The 19464-nt window shown below is 43.1% G+C and overlaps 1 protein-coding gene across 2 annotated transcripts in view; it reads right to left on the reverse strand.

The window, feature by feature from the left end:
• mindy4 (MINDY lysine 48 deubiquitinase 4) overlaps positions 1-19464 on the reverse strand; it is a 291924-nt gene that overhangs the window by 63384 nt on the left and 209076 nt on the right. For both annotated transcript variants that reach the window (XM_063044570.1, XM_063044571.1), the window contains one exon: positions 3487-3648. In XM_063044570.1, the coding sequence (XP_062900640.1) occupies positions 3487-3648 (162 nt within the window). The remainder of the gene's footprint in view (positions 1-3486; positions 3649-19464) is intronic.

Below are 19464 nucleotides of genomic sequence, written 5' to 3' on the forward strand. Positions count from 1 at the left end.
GATGCTGCCTGATTTGCTGAGTTCCCTCAGTATTTTTTGTGTGTTACTCTATACTTCCATTACACTTTATCCCCAGCTTTAGGAACCTTTTTAAAACCTGTTTTAAAATCTCTTACTGAGTTAGTCTCTTATTCTGTTTACTATCAATTTTTTGTTTAGCCCTTGTTTTCTTAATCTTTCACAATCATAACATTCCTTTTGACAACATTACAGTATAAGCCACCTTCCTCAATCCAATACACTTAATTTCTCACTATTAGCCCAGTTGTATCACATTTCTTTTCGAGTTTTTATTGCTGAAGATGGTATCAGTTGCAAATTACACGTCATTTTGTTAAATGTTTGCCAATGTCTATCTGCCATATTATTTTTCATTCCAGTTCCCCAATCTACCTCAGCTAACTATTGCTTTGTTCAGGTTTAAACCTCCAGTCTCGGTCTTAATTAAATCTCGATTCCATCACTTTAGGATCATTCCTTCTCAGAGGTTCCTTCACTACAATTATGAATGGAGGATAGATAGTGGTATACAAATTAATTGTATAAAACAAACTGCCACTTGCACCAATATAGTCACCAAGTTTAATTAACAGGGGAATTACCCAATCATAGCCAGCTCATAGCAGCCTTGGCTTAAAACCCTACCAACCAACCAAATTGTTAGCAATAGAGTTATAGACACAAAATCATACAGCATGAAAAAAAGCCCTTTGTTCAACTTGTCCATGCCAAACAGGATGACCATATAAGCTAGTTCCATTTGCCAGATTTTGACCATTACCCTTCTAATAGGTGACAGGGTGGAGGTAATGCTTCTGCCAAAGAAGGTGTAAGGTGCTCCTTCCCTCTGCTAGCCTGTAGGTCATTCTTGGGCAAGGTGTAACACCTCCTTAACCCACTGATCAGGGTCACATGAAGTCATGAAAGCAGGAGGTGGAGACTCATTTAAGCAGATAGTACATATCACAAGTCCTGCTTATGCAGCCACTGACACTAGTCAATCTCTGAAGAGTACTGGTAATGACTGGGGCCACCCATCTTGTAAAGACACTGCCCAGAAGAAGGCAATGGCAAACCACTTCTGTAGAAAAATTTGTCAAGAACAAATATGGTCAAGACTATGATAGCCCACATCCTAAGACATGGCACATAATGATGATGATGATCCATCTAAACCTTTCCTATCCATATACCATCCCAAATGTCTTTTAAATGTTGTTGTTGTACTTGCCTCTGGAAACGTGTTCCAGGTTGTACCATTCCCTGTGGAAAAGGTTGCCCCTCAGACTTCTATCCAATCTTTCCCCTCTATGCCCGCTATTTCTTGATTCCCCGACCTTGGGAAAAACATCTACCCTATCTATGCCCCTCATGATATTTAACACCTCAATAAGGTCACCCCGTAGTCACCTACGTTGCAAGGAAATAAAGTCCTAACTTGCCTGACCTCTCCCTATAACCCAGTCCCTCCAATCCTGGCAACATTTTTGAAAATCTTTCTTTGTTAACACAAACCTGTATTTTACTGTATGTTTCATGATAAGTAGGCTTGAATCTTCAATCATTCTTATAACCCAGTTCCTGTAGTGCTGGTAACATTGTTGTAAATCTTCTCTGCAATTCGGTGTGTTGCTTGTTAATACAAATGTGTATTTCATTGTATGTTTCGTGATAAATAGTCTTGAATCTTGAATCATTATTTCCACTGGGCAGCTTTCCTACAGCATTCTAAACTACGTTTCTCCAAAGGACATCTTTACTGCTCCTTTATAAAGAGGAATCTAAACCTTACCACTCTCATTCACCAATCTTCACTGAGGATAACCTAACCAACCTGCACCCCTTCCCTCTGAAATCCAACTTCAAGCGACCTCGTTTTCCAAAACTTTAGTGCACCCAAGCCATTGCCTCCCTGGGTATCAGTGACCTGGATTTACTTGAATTCAGGTTTAATTTTAACTCACGTTTGGAGACACCTTGATCATTATGAAAATCTCCAACCATTGGGTTCAGGAACATTTACTACCCTGCAACCATCAGACTCCTGAACATCCTCACTCATCTCAACACTGAACTGATTCCAAGTTCAAGTTTACTGTCATTCAACTGTATACATATATACTGCCAAATGAAACAACGTTCCTCCAGACCAAGGTGCATACACCGTACATATCATTCACACACAACACAAAGATAATGTAACCACAATAAGGTGTATTTATGTCACAAGTTAAAAAATAAATGGTATAATGCTACTGATACTTCATAAGTGATTGGACCTGGGTGGTATTCACCAGTATCACAGCCTGGGGGAAGAAGCTGTTTCCCATCTTAACAGTTCTTGGCCTTATGCTATGGTAATTCCTGGCTAATGATAGGGGGTCAAAGAGATTGTTAGACAAATGGGAGGGATCACTGACAATGCTAACAGCCCTGTGTACGCAGCACTCCTGATAAATATCTCTGATCAGTGAAAGAGAGACTCCAATGATTCCATGATTCTCTCAAGAGACCTCACAAACCTTTGTAGGGTCCTGCCTTACAACACCCATACCAGACAGTGAAGCAGCTGGTCAGGACACTCAATGGTGCTCCTGTGTAGGAGTGCACTTGCTTGCTTCAATCTCCCCAGGAAATAGCAATGTTTCTTTGCTTTCTTGACTAAAGATATTTCACAACCTACAAATGCTCTTTCAATGACTCTACAGCTTATGTTGTCAGTATTATTTAGTTGCACAATTTGTCTTCTTTTGTCCATTGGTTGTTTGTTAGCCTTTATGTACAGTTTTTCATAAATTCTATTGCATTTCGTTATTTTCCTGTAAATGCCTGCAAGAAATGAATCTCAAGATACTATATGGTGACATACATTCAGTGGACACCTTATTAGGTACACATGCACACTTGCACGTTACTGCAAATATCTAATCAGCCAATCATATGGCAGCAACTCAATGTATAAAAGCATGCAGACATGGTCAAGTCATTGAGTTGTTGTTCAGATCAAACATCAGAATGGGGAAGAAATACGATCTAAGTGACTTTGATCATCGAATGATTGTTGGCCGATCTCCTGGGATTTTCACACAGCAGGCTCTAGAATTTACAGAGAACAATGCAAAAAACAAAAATACAAAAAAAATTCCAGTGAGTGGCAGTTCTGTGAGCAAAATACCTTGTTAATGAGAGAGGTCAGAGGAGAATGGCCAGACTGGTTCAAGCTGACAGGGACATGACAGTAACTCAAATAACCATGCGATATAACAGTGGTGTGCAGAAGAGCATCTCTGAATGCATAAGTCAAACCTTGAAGTAGATGACAACAGCAGCAGAAGACCACGGACATACATTCAGTAGCCGCTTTATCAGGTACAGGAGATACCTAATAAAGTGGCCACTGACTGTATATATAATTTGATAATAAATTTACCTTGGCTTTTGACTATACTTCCCATGTCTGCTGTACCAGTGGCCAAGGACACATACCTTACAGATGCTATAGTGCTCAAAGAGTGACAGCAGTCCAATGTCACTACGCCCAGAAATTCCTTTGAGGACCGTGATGTTGCCATTGCCAGAATCCAACTCTACAACATCGTTGAAAACATTGGAGACAGCTTTACCAGTCAACAGCAGATTTACAAGCTCCTGTGAGAGAAGAAAAATAAATTTCTTACTTCTGGTTTACCTGGACTCAGCAATAGCACTTTCCTTTCTGATTTAGAGACCGAGGGTTCAAGACCCACTCTACGGAGCCAAGCTCATGATCTAGGCTGACATTCCAGTGCAGTGATCAAGGAGTACTGCACCATTAGACCTGCTGACTTCCCAGTGATAAACACAAGAGATTACACAAATGCTGGAAGTCCCAAGTAACACACATAGAAAATGGTGGAGGAACTCAGCAGGTCAGGCAGCATCTACGAAGAGCAATAAACAGATGGCATTTTGGGCCGATTCCTTTCATCAGGACTTCCCAACTCGATGTTAAACCAGGGCTCTTTATTGCTTGGTTGAATGTAAAAGAAACAAAGAACAAGAACAGTGATCAAGCCAACACTTATCTGTCAACTACCACTACTAAAAATCAGATAACTTTTCATTCACGTCAGTGCTGTTGGCAAACTGGCAGTTGCACTTGCCAAAGTTACAACCCAGAACAAAAATTGAAAGTTTCTCAGTTATGTGGCTCCTTAGTGCCACCGGGGAAAACAGGTTTTAATACCTCAGCTGAAAGTAAGCACATCTAATAGCAGCAGCCTAGTACTGTATTGCAGTCTCTGCTAAGATCTTCCTGCTTAAGTCTGTGGAATGAGATGTGGATCCACAGTCTTCAGATGAGGAGGTGACAGCACTCCCCAATGAACTATACTTCGTTATATAACTTTGCCAGGAATTATTCCCAAGTTTGCAGAGTATCTAACACAAGTGTGGTTTTCACAGGTCCAGGAAAGCCCACTCTGTGAACATGAAAGTGGGATGAAAGCCCCTCACCTTTCATCAACGCACATCAAAAATTTGCACAGCTCAACAGAGAGCTTGGCAACTGTTCAGAGAACAACCTGCCCAAAACCACTTAGTATCCAATATAGAGCTGTTTCACTGGCTTTTGGAGATTTAATTATGTGGACTAATTAATTGAAATAGCATCATAAGATTTGTCTAGATTCAACAAACAGGCAAGTCATGACAAGCCTAACAATATAATCTATTAAAAACACTTGTAGCCTCTAATATTCTTTTCAGCCTCTAGTCATCTGATTTCAGTAAACACACACTTCAATACCCTACTACAATTTACCTCAGTGTCTGGCAGGAAGGAAGTAGATTATATACATCAGGCTTGTTTACACGCATAAAAATACAGAACATTGAGCTTTCAAGTCCCATTCCAAAAATCTAAGCACTTCCTTCACATGGGCACCACTGATGGAATGCAGCACTGTCAGATTTTCTGATCAAATGTTAAACTTAGAACGTACAACAGTACAGTGCTGAAAAGGCTCTTCAGCTTACAATATTCTGCCAACCGTATAACCTACTCTGAGATCAATCTAACCCTTCCCTCCTCCCTTTTTCCCCCGGGGCAGTAGTGGAGTAGGGGAGGCCACACTGGGAGCACCAGATGTAATAAATATGGCTGAAGAGATGTACATGGATGTGTCCCTCACCTGGAAGGGCTGCCTAGAGCCCTGGGTGGGGGCCAAGGTGCAAAGACAGGTGTTACAGGGGAAAGTACCTACTCCGTGCTATAAATACACTGCAGCCACTGCACTAATATTTATCTGTCAATAAATATCACTGAAATAGAAGATTAGGCAAATAATTCACTGCAGTTTGTGGAACATTATTGAGCACGAATGAGGGACAAGCAACATGTATTCCATTACAAATAAGAGAAAATCTGCAGATGCTGGAAATCCAAGCAATACACACAAAATGCTGGAAGAACAAAGCAGGACAGGCAGCATCTATGGTAAAGAGTACAGTTGATGTTTTGGGCCGAGACCCTTCAGCAGGACAGCAGAAGAAAAAGCTGAGGGGTCAGAGTTAGAAGGTGGGGGGAGGGGAGGAAGAAACACAAGGTGATAGGTGAAACTGGGAGGGGAAGGGGTGAAATAAAGAGCTGGGAAATTGACGGTGAAAGGAGAATCTGATAGGAGAGGACAGAAGGCCATGGAAGAAAGAAAATGGGGGAGGAGTACCAGAGGGAGGCAATGGGCAGGCAAGGAGATAAGGTGAGAAAGGGAAAAGGGGATAGGGAGTAGAGAGGGGGAGCATTACCAGAAGTTCAAGAAATTGATGTTCATGCCATCAGGTTGGGGGCTACCCAGACGAAGTACAAGCTGTTGCTCCTCCAACTTGAGTGTGGCCTCATTGCGACAGTAGAGGAGGCCATGGATGGACAGATCAGAATGGAATGGAAAATGGAATTAAAATGGGTGGCCAGTGGGAGATCCCATTTTTTTCCATTACACTGGTAATGTTCTGGAACAGCAGCTTTCTATTCTATGCTTCTCTTCTCCCCACTGAGATTAAACTGATTTGTAACCTAACTCTGTACAATCATCTTCTGACAATATCTCTTATTATCTTTGGTTAATAAAAACCTATCAATCCAAGACTGAAATGAACAATTTAATGAGCTTCAGTTACAGAAATGAGCTCCAAAGTTCTATCAGTCTTTGATTATAGACAAGTTTATAAACTTTATTGCTGAAATGCCTTCTTGAATTTTTAATCTATGCCTCTAGTATATTAAAAAATTCAAAGGCATCCCGTGGAGAGAGAAACAAAGTGAACGTTTCAGTTTGATGGCTTTGCTGGAACAGAGAACAGTTTAGAAACAAGCATGATTAAAGCAGCAGAGAGGAGAGAGGGATGATGAGTAAAAGGGATTGTCTGGGATAGGGAGACTGCTCAAAACCAGAAGAGAATTGACAGTGCTGATGATTGAGTGTAGGGCTCTTTGTGAGGAATTCCCACACCGATGACTTGAGGTAGGGATGCTTGACCTCTGACAACCAAAAGGCGTTGTCTCAAAAAAGTGGTAGCCATCATTAAGGATCCCCCCACACAATCACCCAGGACGGCCTCTTCTCATTACTGCAGATAGAGAAGCCTGAAATCAATGTTTTAGTAACTGCTTCTTCCCCTCTGTCTTCAGATTACTGAATGGACAATGAACCCATCTACATTACCTCACTAAATATTTTATTTTTTAGCTTTCTTCTTGTACTACTTACTTAACTATATATATAATTTTGATTTGTAATTTATAGTTTTTATTATAATATAATGCAACGTACCACTGCTGCAAAACAACAAATTTCATGACGTATGCCACTGATACTAAACCTGATTTTGACTCTGATGTGAAATAGGACTCCAGTCACCGGAGTGTATTCCTATGAATGCTACTGCTCTCACACTTAGTGAAATGCTGCTTGGATGTTATAGCCCTCCATTTTTCTTTCATCTGTGAAAGATAAAGATCCATCATACACTGCAATAATTAAGAGAAGTTTGGATAGGTCCTTTGTTACAAAGCCATCTAGCATGGAAATAAGACCATCGAGTCTGCACCAGCTAGCATGTATCTATCTTTAAAAAAATCCCATTTCTGTAGCTTTTGATGTCTTGGCAATTGAAGTACTTGTTGAAATACTCATTAAATGTGAGAGTACTTGCCTTCACCTTCAACCATCCCCTTAGTGGAAAAAAATCCCCTGAAGCTATACCTCTGGTTAGAGACACCTCTGTGAAAGAGGTACATTTCCTACTACCTTATCAATACCCTTCATAACTTTATATATCTGTCAGATACTCCCCGTCTTCCACGCTCCAAACTTAGCTCTTTTGTCCTCTCCCCTCCCATTCTCAGCACCATACAGCGTGTTTTATTTCTAACATTTCTCAGTTCTAATGAAATGTGATTAACCTGAAACCTCAACTTTGCTTCTTTCTCCGCAGAAATTACTTGAACTGCTGAGTATTTTCAGCATTCTTTATTCTTATTTCAGATTTCTAGCATCGGCAGCATTTTGATGCATGACCCTCTGTTCATTCTTATGGTCAGATTATAAAATTCAATCAGGTTCCTGATGTATGACTTCTCCTCCCTGATCAGTCAAAAATATAATAGGACATGCCTTTAAGGTGAGAAGGGGTAACTTCAAAGAAGATGTCAGGGGGCAAGTATTCTACATGAGAGTGGTGGGTGCCTGGAATGCACTGCTTGGGGTGGTGGTAGAGGCAGAAACATTAGAGACTTTTAAGAGGTGTTTAGATAGACACATGAATGTGAAGACAATGGAAGTATATGAACACTGTGTAGACAGAAGAGATTGATTTAGTTGGCTACTTGATTAGTAATTTAATTGGTTCAGCACAATATTGTAGGCCAAATGGCCCATTCCTGTACTGTAGTGTTCTATGTTCTATTACGGACAGAGAATGCACATACTGGCCATCTCCAGTGTTTTAATCCTGCTTCTTTACAACCCTAAAATGGAACCCATCTGACTCCAGGTATTTGTCACTCTAATTGGGTCCATGCTTCCCTCATGTCAAGAGTAACACCTCAAAATTAGCTTGTTACATCTAGTGTGCATAAAAATACTGAGCTCATGGCAGTTGGTGAAGATGAAGTGCAGGGCAGAGTGAAGCCAGATAAATGACATTATATGCAATTACAGGGAGGCACGGCAGTGGTTAGCTAACTATTTCGGTGCTAGCGACCAGGGTTCAACTATGCTCCTGTCTGTAAGGAGTCTGAACATCCACCCCATGACCATGTGGGTTTCTGCTGGGTGCTCCGGGTTTCCTCCCACATTCCAAAGACGTACTGGTTAGTAGGTTAATTGGTCACACGGGTGACTGGCTCAGAAGTGCCTGTAACTGTTCTATACCTCTAAATAAATTAAATAATTCATGTTACATACCTTCAAATTAACATTGGACAATAATGTAACTACAGGCTGGTGGACGTAACATCATTTAAAAGTTTACACTGTGACAAGCACTAACCAGAATTTAAAATTCTATCTACATCAGTACATCTTTGTATTTAAAGAAATGGGCATGTATTACTTAGCACATGGACCGTACTTAATAGCACAGAAACATACTAAAGGACTTGCTGAAAATGCAGCCTAACCTGCAGTGTATTTCCAAGTCCATGATCTTTTATTTATTTCAGATTCCCGTTGCCTGCAGTATTTTTCCTTTCTTGACTGAGATCAATATAGATATGGAACTGAATTTCAGTATGCCTACTTAACTTTTTTGACATATTATCGGTGACGTGGTCAGCAAAAAAAAGTTAGCTCTAATGTGACCAAATGCATGAAGGGATTAAAATTCCATGGGAGTACTGAATTGCTCAACTAATTGAAGTTTTATGCACAGCCATGGATGTAATGCTATTTGTTAAGTCTCCTTTCGATAGGAAAAACTACCGAGAGGATCACCAGGGTCTCTCCCCCCACCCATTTATGACATTTACAAGGATCATTGCAGACGAAGGGCCCATAGCCCTTCTGTTTGTATATATCTACATTCAGATGAAAATAAATTAGAACTTGATCTTTCTTAGAGAACATATGTACAATAACTGGCAATAGAAGGTATAGATGAGGAAAGTGACTTTTCTATTAATATACTGAAGTAGGAGTCACAGGCAGTGTTCTACATAGCACAATATCTGTTACTGAAAGTTCTCTACACACTCTATATTTGGTACACATTATGTAACTAACAGATCCTTTACTTTAAATTTGACTTTGAGTTTATGAAGCAGAGGATTAAAGCACAGAACTGCACTTGGAAACGTTTGACTATACAAACCTGGTGCGAGTACTTCTGAAGTAGAAAGAGCCAGAAGATGAGTTATAGGACTCAAATATCACCTAAAGCATTGAGTAAATAAATGCCCACTCCGTATTAAACCAAAGACTCAGCTTTGCAGCAAGTCCTATGATAATTTACCCAGAATGCAGTGTAGTAACAATTAAACAATCTTGAATCTTAAGCTACAATTGGCTATTTTGCCCAATTATCCCATTTTATGCTCATAACAAACCACCTCTCATTTTTCCATGGAAAGGAACAAACAGTTGACGTTTTGGGCCAAAACCCTTCGTCAGTATCCTGATGAAGTATCTCCGCCCAAAATGTTGACTGTTTATTCCTCTCCATAGATGCTGCCTGACCTGCTAAGTTCCTCCAGTCTGTGTTACTCTGGATTTCCAGCATCTGCAAAATCTCCTGTGTTTCTCATTTTTCCTTGTTTTACCACATTTCTGGCCTGTGCTTAATGCTATTTTCCTCAAAACTTTGCTTCTGTGGAACAAGTTTCAGATTCCTATCACGGATCCTCTACATTTTTTTTGATGGGAGACTACTGTTTGGAATATACCCATCAGGTACAGAGGGATATAGATCAGTTGCAGATTGGGCATATAAATGTCTGATGGAATTTATCATGACTATAGCTCTTCCCACACTGTCTCCTATAAAACTGCTATTCCTTTTTCTCAGTTCCTTCCTCTCAGGACTCTCCCAATAGTATAAAGCATGATACTAAAAGATTTTTCATTTACATAAGGAGTAAAAGGAAGGTGAGAGTTGATATTAGACCACTGAAAAATGATGCTGGTGAGGTAGTAATGGGGGACAAAGAAATGGCAGATGAACTTAATGGGTACTTTGCATCATCTTCACTGTGGACGACATTAGCAGTGTGCCAGAGGTCTGTGAGTGTCAGGGAGCAAGAGTGAGTGCCATTGCTATTACAAAGGAAAAAGTGCTAGGCAAATGCAAAGGTCTTAAGGCGGATAAGTCACCTGGACCAGACGAACTACATCCCAGAGTCCTGAGAGAGGTTGCTGATCTTTCAAGAATCACTTTATTCTGACATGGTCCCAGAGGACTGGAAATTATTAGCCTAACCTCAGTGGTTGGGTAAGTGTTGAAGTCCATTATTAAAGATGAGATTTCGGGGTACATGGAGTCTAATGATGAAACGAATTGAAGTCAGCATGGTTTCTGAAAAGGGAAATCTTGCCTGACAAATCTGTTAGAGTTCTTTGAGGAAGTAACAAGCAGGGTGAATAAAGGAGAGGCAGTGGATGTCATTTACTTGTATTTTTAGAAGACTTTTGAGAAGGTGCCACTTACAAGGCGGCTTAACAAGATAAAATCCTATGGTGTTACAGGAAATATACTAGCATGGATAGAGGAATGGCTGATAGGCAGGAGGCAGCAAGTGGGAATAAAGGAAGCCTTTTCTGGTTGGCTGCTGGTGACTAGTGGTGTTCCTCAAGGGTCAGCATTGGGATCGCTACTTTTCCATTGTTTGTCAATACTTTAAATAATGAAATTGATGGCTTTGTGGCAAAGATTGCGGGTGATATAAAGATAGGTGGAGGGATAGGTAGTGCTGAGGAAGCAATGTGATCACAGCAGGACTTATGACAAATTGAAAGAATGGGCTAAAAAGTGGTAGATGGAATACCGTGTTGAGAAATGTATGATTACGCATTTTGGTAAAAGGAACAATAGTATGGATAAATGTGAAGAAAATTCAAACATCAGAGGTGAAGAGGGACTTATGAGTCCTCATGCAAGACTCCCAGAAGATTAATTTACAGGTTGAGTCTGGTAAAAGAGGCATTTATTTCAAGGGAAATATAAAAGCAAGGAAATATGCTGAGGCTTATAAGATACAAGTCAGGCTGCACTTAGAATACTGTCAAATGTTTTGGGCCTCATATCTCAAAAAGAATGTGTTGTTATTGGAGAGAGTCCAGAGGAGGTTCACGAGGATGATTCCAGGAATGAAGGGGTTAACATATGAGGAGCGTTTGGCAGCTTTGAGCCTGTACTCACTGGAATTTAAAAGAACGCGGGGTGGGGGATCTCACTGAAACTTACCGAATGCTGAAAGGACTAGATAAGGTGGATATGGAGAAGATGCTTCCTATAGTGGGGGTATCCAGAACTAGGGGGAACAGCCTCAAAATTGAGGGGCGACCTTTTAGAACAGAGGTAAGGAGAAATTTTTTTTTAGCCAAAGAGCAGTGAATCTGTGGAATGTTCTGCCACAGACGGCAGTGGAAGCCAAGTCCGTGGGTAAATTTAAGGTGGAAATTGATAGTTTCCTGATCGGTCAGGGCATCAAACGATATGGCAAGGCGGCAGGTGTCTGGGGTTGAGTGGGATCCGGGATCAGCCATGATGGAATGGCAGAGCAGACTCGATGGGCTGAATGGTCTTATGGTCTCCATGCATCTGTTCCCAGGATACAGCTTTCCTGTCCAGGACAGCGGAGATATCCTCGTTCAAAAAACAGTTTCCCCTCCCCCAGTATTGATGCTGCCCTCACCCACATCTCCTCCATTGGACATCTGCGCTCACCCCATCTTCCCATCACCTTAACAGTGATAGAGTTCCTCTTGTCCTTACCTACCACCACATGAGCCTCTGCATGCAAACACATCATTCTCTGCAACGTCCACCATCTCCAATGGGATCCTACCACCAAACATATCTTAACCCCTCCCCCTCTCTCCGTTTTCTGCAGGGATCGCTCCCTCCATGATTCCCTTGTCCATTCATCCTTCCCAGCACTTATCCCTGCAAGCAATCAAAGTGTTACACCTGCCCATTCACCTCCTCCCTCACCTCCATTCAGGGCCCTAGTCTTTCCAGGTGAGGCAACACTTCACCTGTAAATCTGCAGGGGTCATCTATTGTATCCGGTACTCCTGATGTAGCCTCCTCTGCATTGCTGAGACCTGTTGTAAATTGGGGGGACCATTTTATCGAGCACCTCCACTCTATCCACCAGAAGTGGAACTTCCCTGTGGCCAAACATTTTAATTCCCGTTCCTACTCCGATATGCCTGTCTATGGCATCCTCTTGTGCCATGATAAAGTCATTCTCAGGATGGAGGAGCAACACCCTATATACCATCTGGGTAACCTCAAACTTGATGACAAGAATATCAATTTCTTCGTCCAGTTAAAAATAATACTTTTCTTCTCCTCTCCTCTCTTCTATTCCCCACTCTGACCTCTTACCTGCCTATCACCTACCCCTGGTATTCCTCTCCTTCCCTTTCTCCTATGGTCCACTCTCCTCTCCTATCAAATTTCATCCTCTCCAGCCCTTTACCTTTCCCACCCACCTTCTAGCTACACTCACAACACGCTGGAGGAGCTCAGCAGGTCGGGCAGCATCCGTAGAAAAGATCAGTCGACGTTTCGGGCCGGAATCCTTCGTCAGGACAGTTGGGTTCCGGCCCGAAACGTCGACTGATCTTTTCCACAGATGTGTTTTGCGACGGAGTCTAATTTGGTCAAATGTAAAATGCTGCACTTGGCAGATCAAATGTCACTGTTAATGGCAGAACTCTCAACAACGCTGATGTTCAGTGGGATCTTGGTGTCCAAGTCAAGTTTGTAGCGCCTTGAAAGTAGCTGCACAAGTTAATAAGGCGGTAAAAAAAGCAAGTACTGTATGTGGCATGTTCGCCTTCATTAGTCACCAGTTCACAAGTGTCAAATGATATGTTGCAGTTTCTTAAAGCTCTGGAGAATTGCATTCAATTCTGGTTGGCCCATTATAGGAAGGATATGGAGGCCTTGAAGAGAGTGCAAAGAAGTTTACCAGGATGCTGCCTAGGCTGGAGGCCATGCGCTATGTGAGGTTGGACAAACTCCGATTGTTTCACCTGAAAGGGTAGAGGCGGAGGGAGACCTGATAGACCAGTGGAAAGCGGCCAGAGCGTGAGTGGGCCAGTGAAGGAGTGGAGCTTTGACACGAGAAGCTTCGATGAGAAGAGGCAAGGACAAGCTAGCTCGCAATTAGTTTTTACAATGTCTCCTAAGACGGTAATGTGCCTCTCATGTGAGATGTGGCAGTCTTGAGGGAAAACCCCTCTTCCGCAGAGTCACATCTGCCAGAAGTGCATACAGCTGGGCGATCTGGAAGACCGTGTAAGGAATCTGGAGCAGCAGCTGGATGACCTTCGACTCATAAGGGAGAATGAGGCAGTCATAGATGAGAGCTACAGGGAGGTAGTCACACCTAGGCTGTCGGAAGCAGGTCGTTGGGTGACAGTCAGAGAGGGGAAAGCGAAGGTGAGCAGACAGGTAGTGCAGAGCACCCCTGTAGCCATTCCCCTGAATAATAAGTTTACTGTCCTGGATACTGTTGGCGGGGACGACCGACCAGGTGTGAGCCATGGTGGCAGGGCCTCCGGCACTGAGTCTGACCCTGTGGTGCAGAAGGGTGGGATGGAGAAAAGGAGAGCTGTCGTCATTGGAGACTCTATAGTCAGGGGAGCAGACAGGAGATTTTGTGGACATGAGAAGGACACCTGCATGGTTTGTTGCCTCCCGGGTGCCAGGGTCCGGGATGTCTCTGACCGGGTGCACGACATCCTGGTATGAGAGGGAAAGCAACCAGAAGTTGTGATACATGTTGGGACCAATGACATAGGCAGGAAGAGGGATGGGGTCCTGAAGTGTGAGTTTCGGGAACTAGGCAGAAGGCTGAAAAACAGGACCTCAAGGGTGACGTTCTCAGGATTGCTGCCAGTGCTATGTGACAGAGATGGTAAGAATTGGAGGAGATGGCAGTTGAATGCGTGGCTGAGGAGTTGGTGCAGGGGGCAGGGTTTTAGATTTTTGGATCATTGGGATCTCTTCTGGGGAAGGTGGGACCTGTACAGATTGGATGGGTTGCACTTGAACTCGAGGGGGAGCAATATCCTTGCAGGTAGGTTTGCTAGCGTGGTTCGGGAGCGTTTAAACTAATTTGTGAGGGGGATGGGACCCAGAGCGATAGAGCAGTGAAAGAAGTGCATGGAGTAAAGCCAGATCTAACATACAGAGAGGCTTTGAGGAAAGAGAAGCAGAATAAACGGTGTAAAGACAGTAAGGTAGAAGGGCTGAAATGTGTATACCTCAATGCAAGAAGCATCAGGAACAAAGGTGATGAACTGAGAGCTTGGATACATACATAGAATTATGATGTAGTGGCCATTACAGAGACTTGGCTGGCACCAGGGCAGGAATGGATTTTCAATATTCCTGGATTTCAGTGCTTTAAAAGGGATAGAGAGGGCGGAAAAAGGGGAGGAGGGGTGGCATTACTGGTCAGAGATACTATTACAGCTACAGAAAGGGTGGGTAATGTAGTAGGATCCTCTTTTGAGTCAATATGGGTGGAAGTCAGGAACAGGAAGGGAGCAGTTACTCTACTGGGGGTATTCTATAGGCCCCCTGGTAGCAGCAGAGATACAGAGGAGCAGATTGGGAGGCAGATTTTGGAAAGGTGCAAAAATAACAGGGTTGTTATCATGGGTGACTTTAACTTCCCTAATATTGATTGGCACCTGATTAGTTCCAAGGGTTTAGATGGGGCAGAATTTGTTAAGTGTGTCCAGGATGGATTCCTGCTCACAGTATGTGGACAGGCCGACCAGGGGGAATACCATTCTAGATCTAGTACTAGGTAATGAACCGGGTCAGGTCACAGATCTCTCAGTGGGTGAGCATCTGGGGGACAGTGACCACTGCTCCCTGGCCTTTATAATTATCATGGAAAAGGATAGAATCAAAGAGGACAGGAAAATTTTTAATTGGAGAAAGGCAAATTATGAGGCTATAAGGCTAGAACTTGCGGGTGTGAATTGGGATCATGTTTTTGCAGGGAAATGTACTATGGACATGTGGTCAATGTTTAGAGATCTCTTGCGGGATGTAAGGGATAAATTTGTCCCGGTGAGGAAGATAAAGAATGGTAGGGTGAAGGGACCATGGGTGACAAGTGAGGTGGAAAATCTAGTCAGGAGGAAGAAGGCAGCATACATGAGGTTTAGGAACCAAGGATCAGATGGGTCTATTGAGGAATATAGGGAAGCAAGAAAGGAGCTTAAGAAGGGGCTGAGAAGGCCTTGGCGAGTAGGGTAAAGGAAAACCCCAAGGCATTCTTCAATTATGTGAAGAAAAAAGGATGACAGGAGTGAAGGTAGGGCTGATTAGAGATAAAGGTGGGAAGATGTGCCTGGAGGCTGTGGAAGTGAGCGAGGTCCTCAATGAATACTTCTCTTCAGTATTCACCAATGAGAGGGAACTTGATGATGGTGAGGACAATATGAGTGAGCTTGATGTTCTGGAGCATGCTGATATTAAGGGAGAGGAGGTGTTGGAGTTGTTAAAATACATTAGGACAGATAAGTCCCCGGGGCCTGACGGAATATTCCCCAGCCTGCTCCACAAGGCGAGAGAAGAGATTGCTGAGCCTCTGGCTAGGATCTTTATGTCCTCGTTGTCCACGGGAATGGTACCAGAGGATTGGAGGGAGGCGAATGTTGTCCCCTTATTCAAAAAAGGTAGTAGGGATAGTCTGGGTAATTATAGACCAGCGAGCCTTACGTCTGTGATGGGAAAGCTGTTGGAAAAAATTCTTAGAGATAGGATCTACAGGCATTTAGAGAATCATGGTCTGATCAGGGACAGTCAGCGTGGCTTTGTGAAGTGCAGATCATGTCTAACAAGCCTGATAGAGTTCTTTGAGGAAATGACCAGGCATATAGATGAGGGTAGTGCAGTGGATGTGATCTATATGGATTTTAGTAAGGCATTTGACAAGGTTCCACACGGTAGCCTTATTCAGAAAGTCAGAAGGCATGGGATCCAGGGAAGTTTGGCCAGGTGGATTCAGAATTCTTGCCTGCAGAAGGCAGAGGGCAGTAGTGGAGAGAGTACATACAGATTGGAGGATTGTGACTAGTGGTGTCCCACAAGGATCTGTTCTGGGACCCCTACTTTTCGTGATTTTTATTAACGACCTGGATGTGGGGGTAGAAGGGTGGGTTGGCAAGTTTGCAGACGACACAAATGTTGGTGGTGTTATAGATAGTGTAGAGGATTGTCAAAGATTGCAGAGAGACATTGATAGGATGCAGAAGTAGGCTGAGAAGTGGCAGATGGAGTTCAACCAGGAGAAGTGTGAGGTGGTACACTTTGGAAGGACAAACTCCAAGGCAGAGTACAAAGTAAATGGCAGGATACTTGGTAGTGTGGAGGAGCAGAGAGATCTCGGGGTACATGTCCACAGATCCCTGAAAGTTGCCTCACAGGTGGATAGGGTAGTTAAGAAAGCTTGTGGGGTGTTAGCTTTCATAAGTCGAGGGATGGAGTTTAAGAGTCGCGATGTAATGATGCAACTCTATAAAACTCTGGTTAGGCCACACTTGGAGTATTGTGTCCAGTTCTGGTCACCTCACTATAGGAAGGATGTGGAAACATTGGAAAGGGTACAGAGGAGATTTACCAGGATGCTGCCTGGTTTAGAAAGTATGTATTATGATCAGAGATTAAGGGAGCTAGGGCTTTACTCTTTGGCGAGGAGGAGGATGAGAGGAGACATGGTAGAGGTGTACAAGATAATAAGAGGAATAGATAGAGTGGATAGCCAGTGCCTCTTCCCCAGGGCACCACTGCTCAATACAAGAGGACATGGCTTTAAGGTAAGGGGTGGGAAGTTCAAGGGGGATATTAGAGGAAGGTTTTTTACTCAGAGAGTGGTTGGTGCGTGGAATGCACTGCCTGAGTCAGTGGTGGAGGCAGATACACTAGTGAAGTTTAAGAGACTACTAGACAGGTATATGGAGGAATCTAAGGTGGGGGCTTATATGGGAGACAGGGTTTGAGGGTCGGCACAACATTGTGGGCCGAAGGGCCTGTACTGTGCTGTACTATTCTATATGTTCCAAGTTTGTAATCTTGTGAGGGCCATAGATAGAATAGACAAATGTTATCTGTTTTCCAGTGGCACAATGTCAACACTTAAAATGAGATGGGGCAAATTTAAAGGAGATGTGTAAAGCAAGACTTTTATTCCACAGAGTGGTGGGTGCCCGGAATGCACTGCCTGCGGTGGTGGTGGTGGTGGAGGCAAAAACAAAAGAGGCACTTAATCTTAGATAGACACATGAATATGCAAAGAAAATAGAGAGATGTGGATTTGTGTAAACAAAGACTAATTTAGTAGACAACAAACACAAAATGCTGGAGAACTCAGCAGATCAGGCAGTATCTAGGGAAATGAGTAAACAGTCTATGTATCGGGCCAAGACCCTTCTTCAGAACTGAGAAGAAAGGGGGAAGATGCCAGAATAAGAAGGTGGAGTGGGGGGGGGGGTGGAAGGGAAAGAGGCTAGCTGGAAGGTGATAGGTGAAGCCAGGTAGGTGGGAATGGTCAAAGGCTGGAGAAGAAAGAGCCTGATAGGGTAGGAGAGTGGACAATAGGAGAAAGGGAAGGGGGGGGAGGTGGCTGCAGAAGTAATAGGCAGGTTAGAAAAACTAAGAGGCCAGAGTGGGGAATTGAAGAAGAGGACAGTAGGAGGGAATTTTTTTTTCTGGAAGGAGAAATCTATATTCATACCATCAGGTTGGAGGGTACCCAGATGGAATATAAAGTAATGCTCTTCTACCCTGAGGGTGGATCATCTTGGCACAGGTTTAGTAGACTTTTGGCACAATGTTGTGGGCTGAAGGACCTGCTCCTGTGCTGTACTGTTCTTTGTTCTATGTGCTCTAAAGACAGATGGGATTTTACAATAACCCAACAATTTCAGGTCACATTGTTAAAAGTTTACTTTATTTGTCTCATGTACATTGAAGCATCCAGTGGAATATGTTACTTGCATCAAATCAAATCATCCAGGATTGCTCTGGGCAACCAGCAAATGTCTCCACACTCTGGCACCAACATAACATGCCTGTAACACAATAACCGTATCTGTATGCCTTTTGAATGGAGGAGGAAATTGGAGCACCCAGAGGAAACAGCCATCGGGAGAATGAACACTCCAAAATATAAAAGTCATATACTAACTGTCAGAAGCCTGATTTTAGTATAAACACAAAAGATTCTGCAGATGCTGGAATGCTGGAGGAACTCAGCAGGTCAGACAGCATCTATGGAAGGAAATAAACAGCCAACGTTTTGGGCCAAGATCCTTCAACAGGCCTGGAAAGGTGAAAGAAGCCAGCATAAGAAGGTGGGAGGAGGAGAAGGATTACAAGCTGGAGGGTGATAGGTCAGGGGTTTTTTATCCCATGGACCCCTACCAAGAACTGAGGGGTCCGTGGACTCTATGTCAGGGACCCCTGTGATTGAAGGGTGAAGGTGAGTGAGTGGGACAGGGAGGATGGGCCACGTAAGAAAAGGAAAGACGAAGGGCAACACTGGGAGGTGACAGGTAGATGAAGAGGAGGGAAGGGGTAAGATGCTACATTGATGACTGCATGTGTGACTCCCTGCACTCATGGTGAGCATCAAATTTGCCTCCAACTTAAAGACCCTGCCCTCAAGTTTACTTGGTTCATCTCTGACACCTCTCTCCCCTTTTTTGATCTCTGTCTTCATCTCTGGAGACAGACTGTCTACTGATATCTTTCCCCCTGTATAGATGTGGCCTGACCTGCAGAGTTCCTGCAACATTTTGTGCACATTGCTCTGATTTTACTGTTGGGGTGGGATGGGGTGAGACGAGGGAAACACTTGAGACTCGTGGTTCTATTGAAATTTATCTACTTAGAGATACAGCGTGGCAAGGCCCTCCCAGCTCACACTGCACCACTCTGCAACACCACCTATTTAACCCCACCCTAATTACAGAACAATTTTAAATGACCATTTAACCCTTTAACTGATATGTCTTTGGAATGTGGGAGGAAACCAGCGCACCACAGGAAACTGAAGAATTAATGCGAACCAAGTTAAAAAAAATTTGCAATTCCTAACAAATGTATTTTGTGCTACTGCGTGATGGGATATTAACTATAGTTCTGGTTACCACAAACCCCAATCCAACTGCACTTACTCCAATTTCATATTTCTAAGCTGTTTTAGACATATATAAAATGACAGAGGCATTTGAA

The sequence above is a fragment of the Mobula hypostoma genome, chromosome 3 (genome assembly GCF_963921235.1).
Source record: "Mobula hypostoma chromosome 3, sMobHyp1.1, whole genome shotgun sequence".
NCBI classification, from domain to species: Eukaryota; Metazoa; Chordata; class Chondrichthyes; order Myliobatiformes; family Myliobatidae; genus Mobula; species Mobula hypostoma.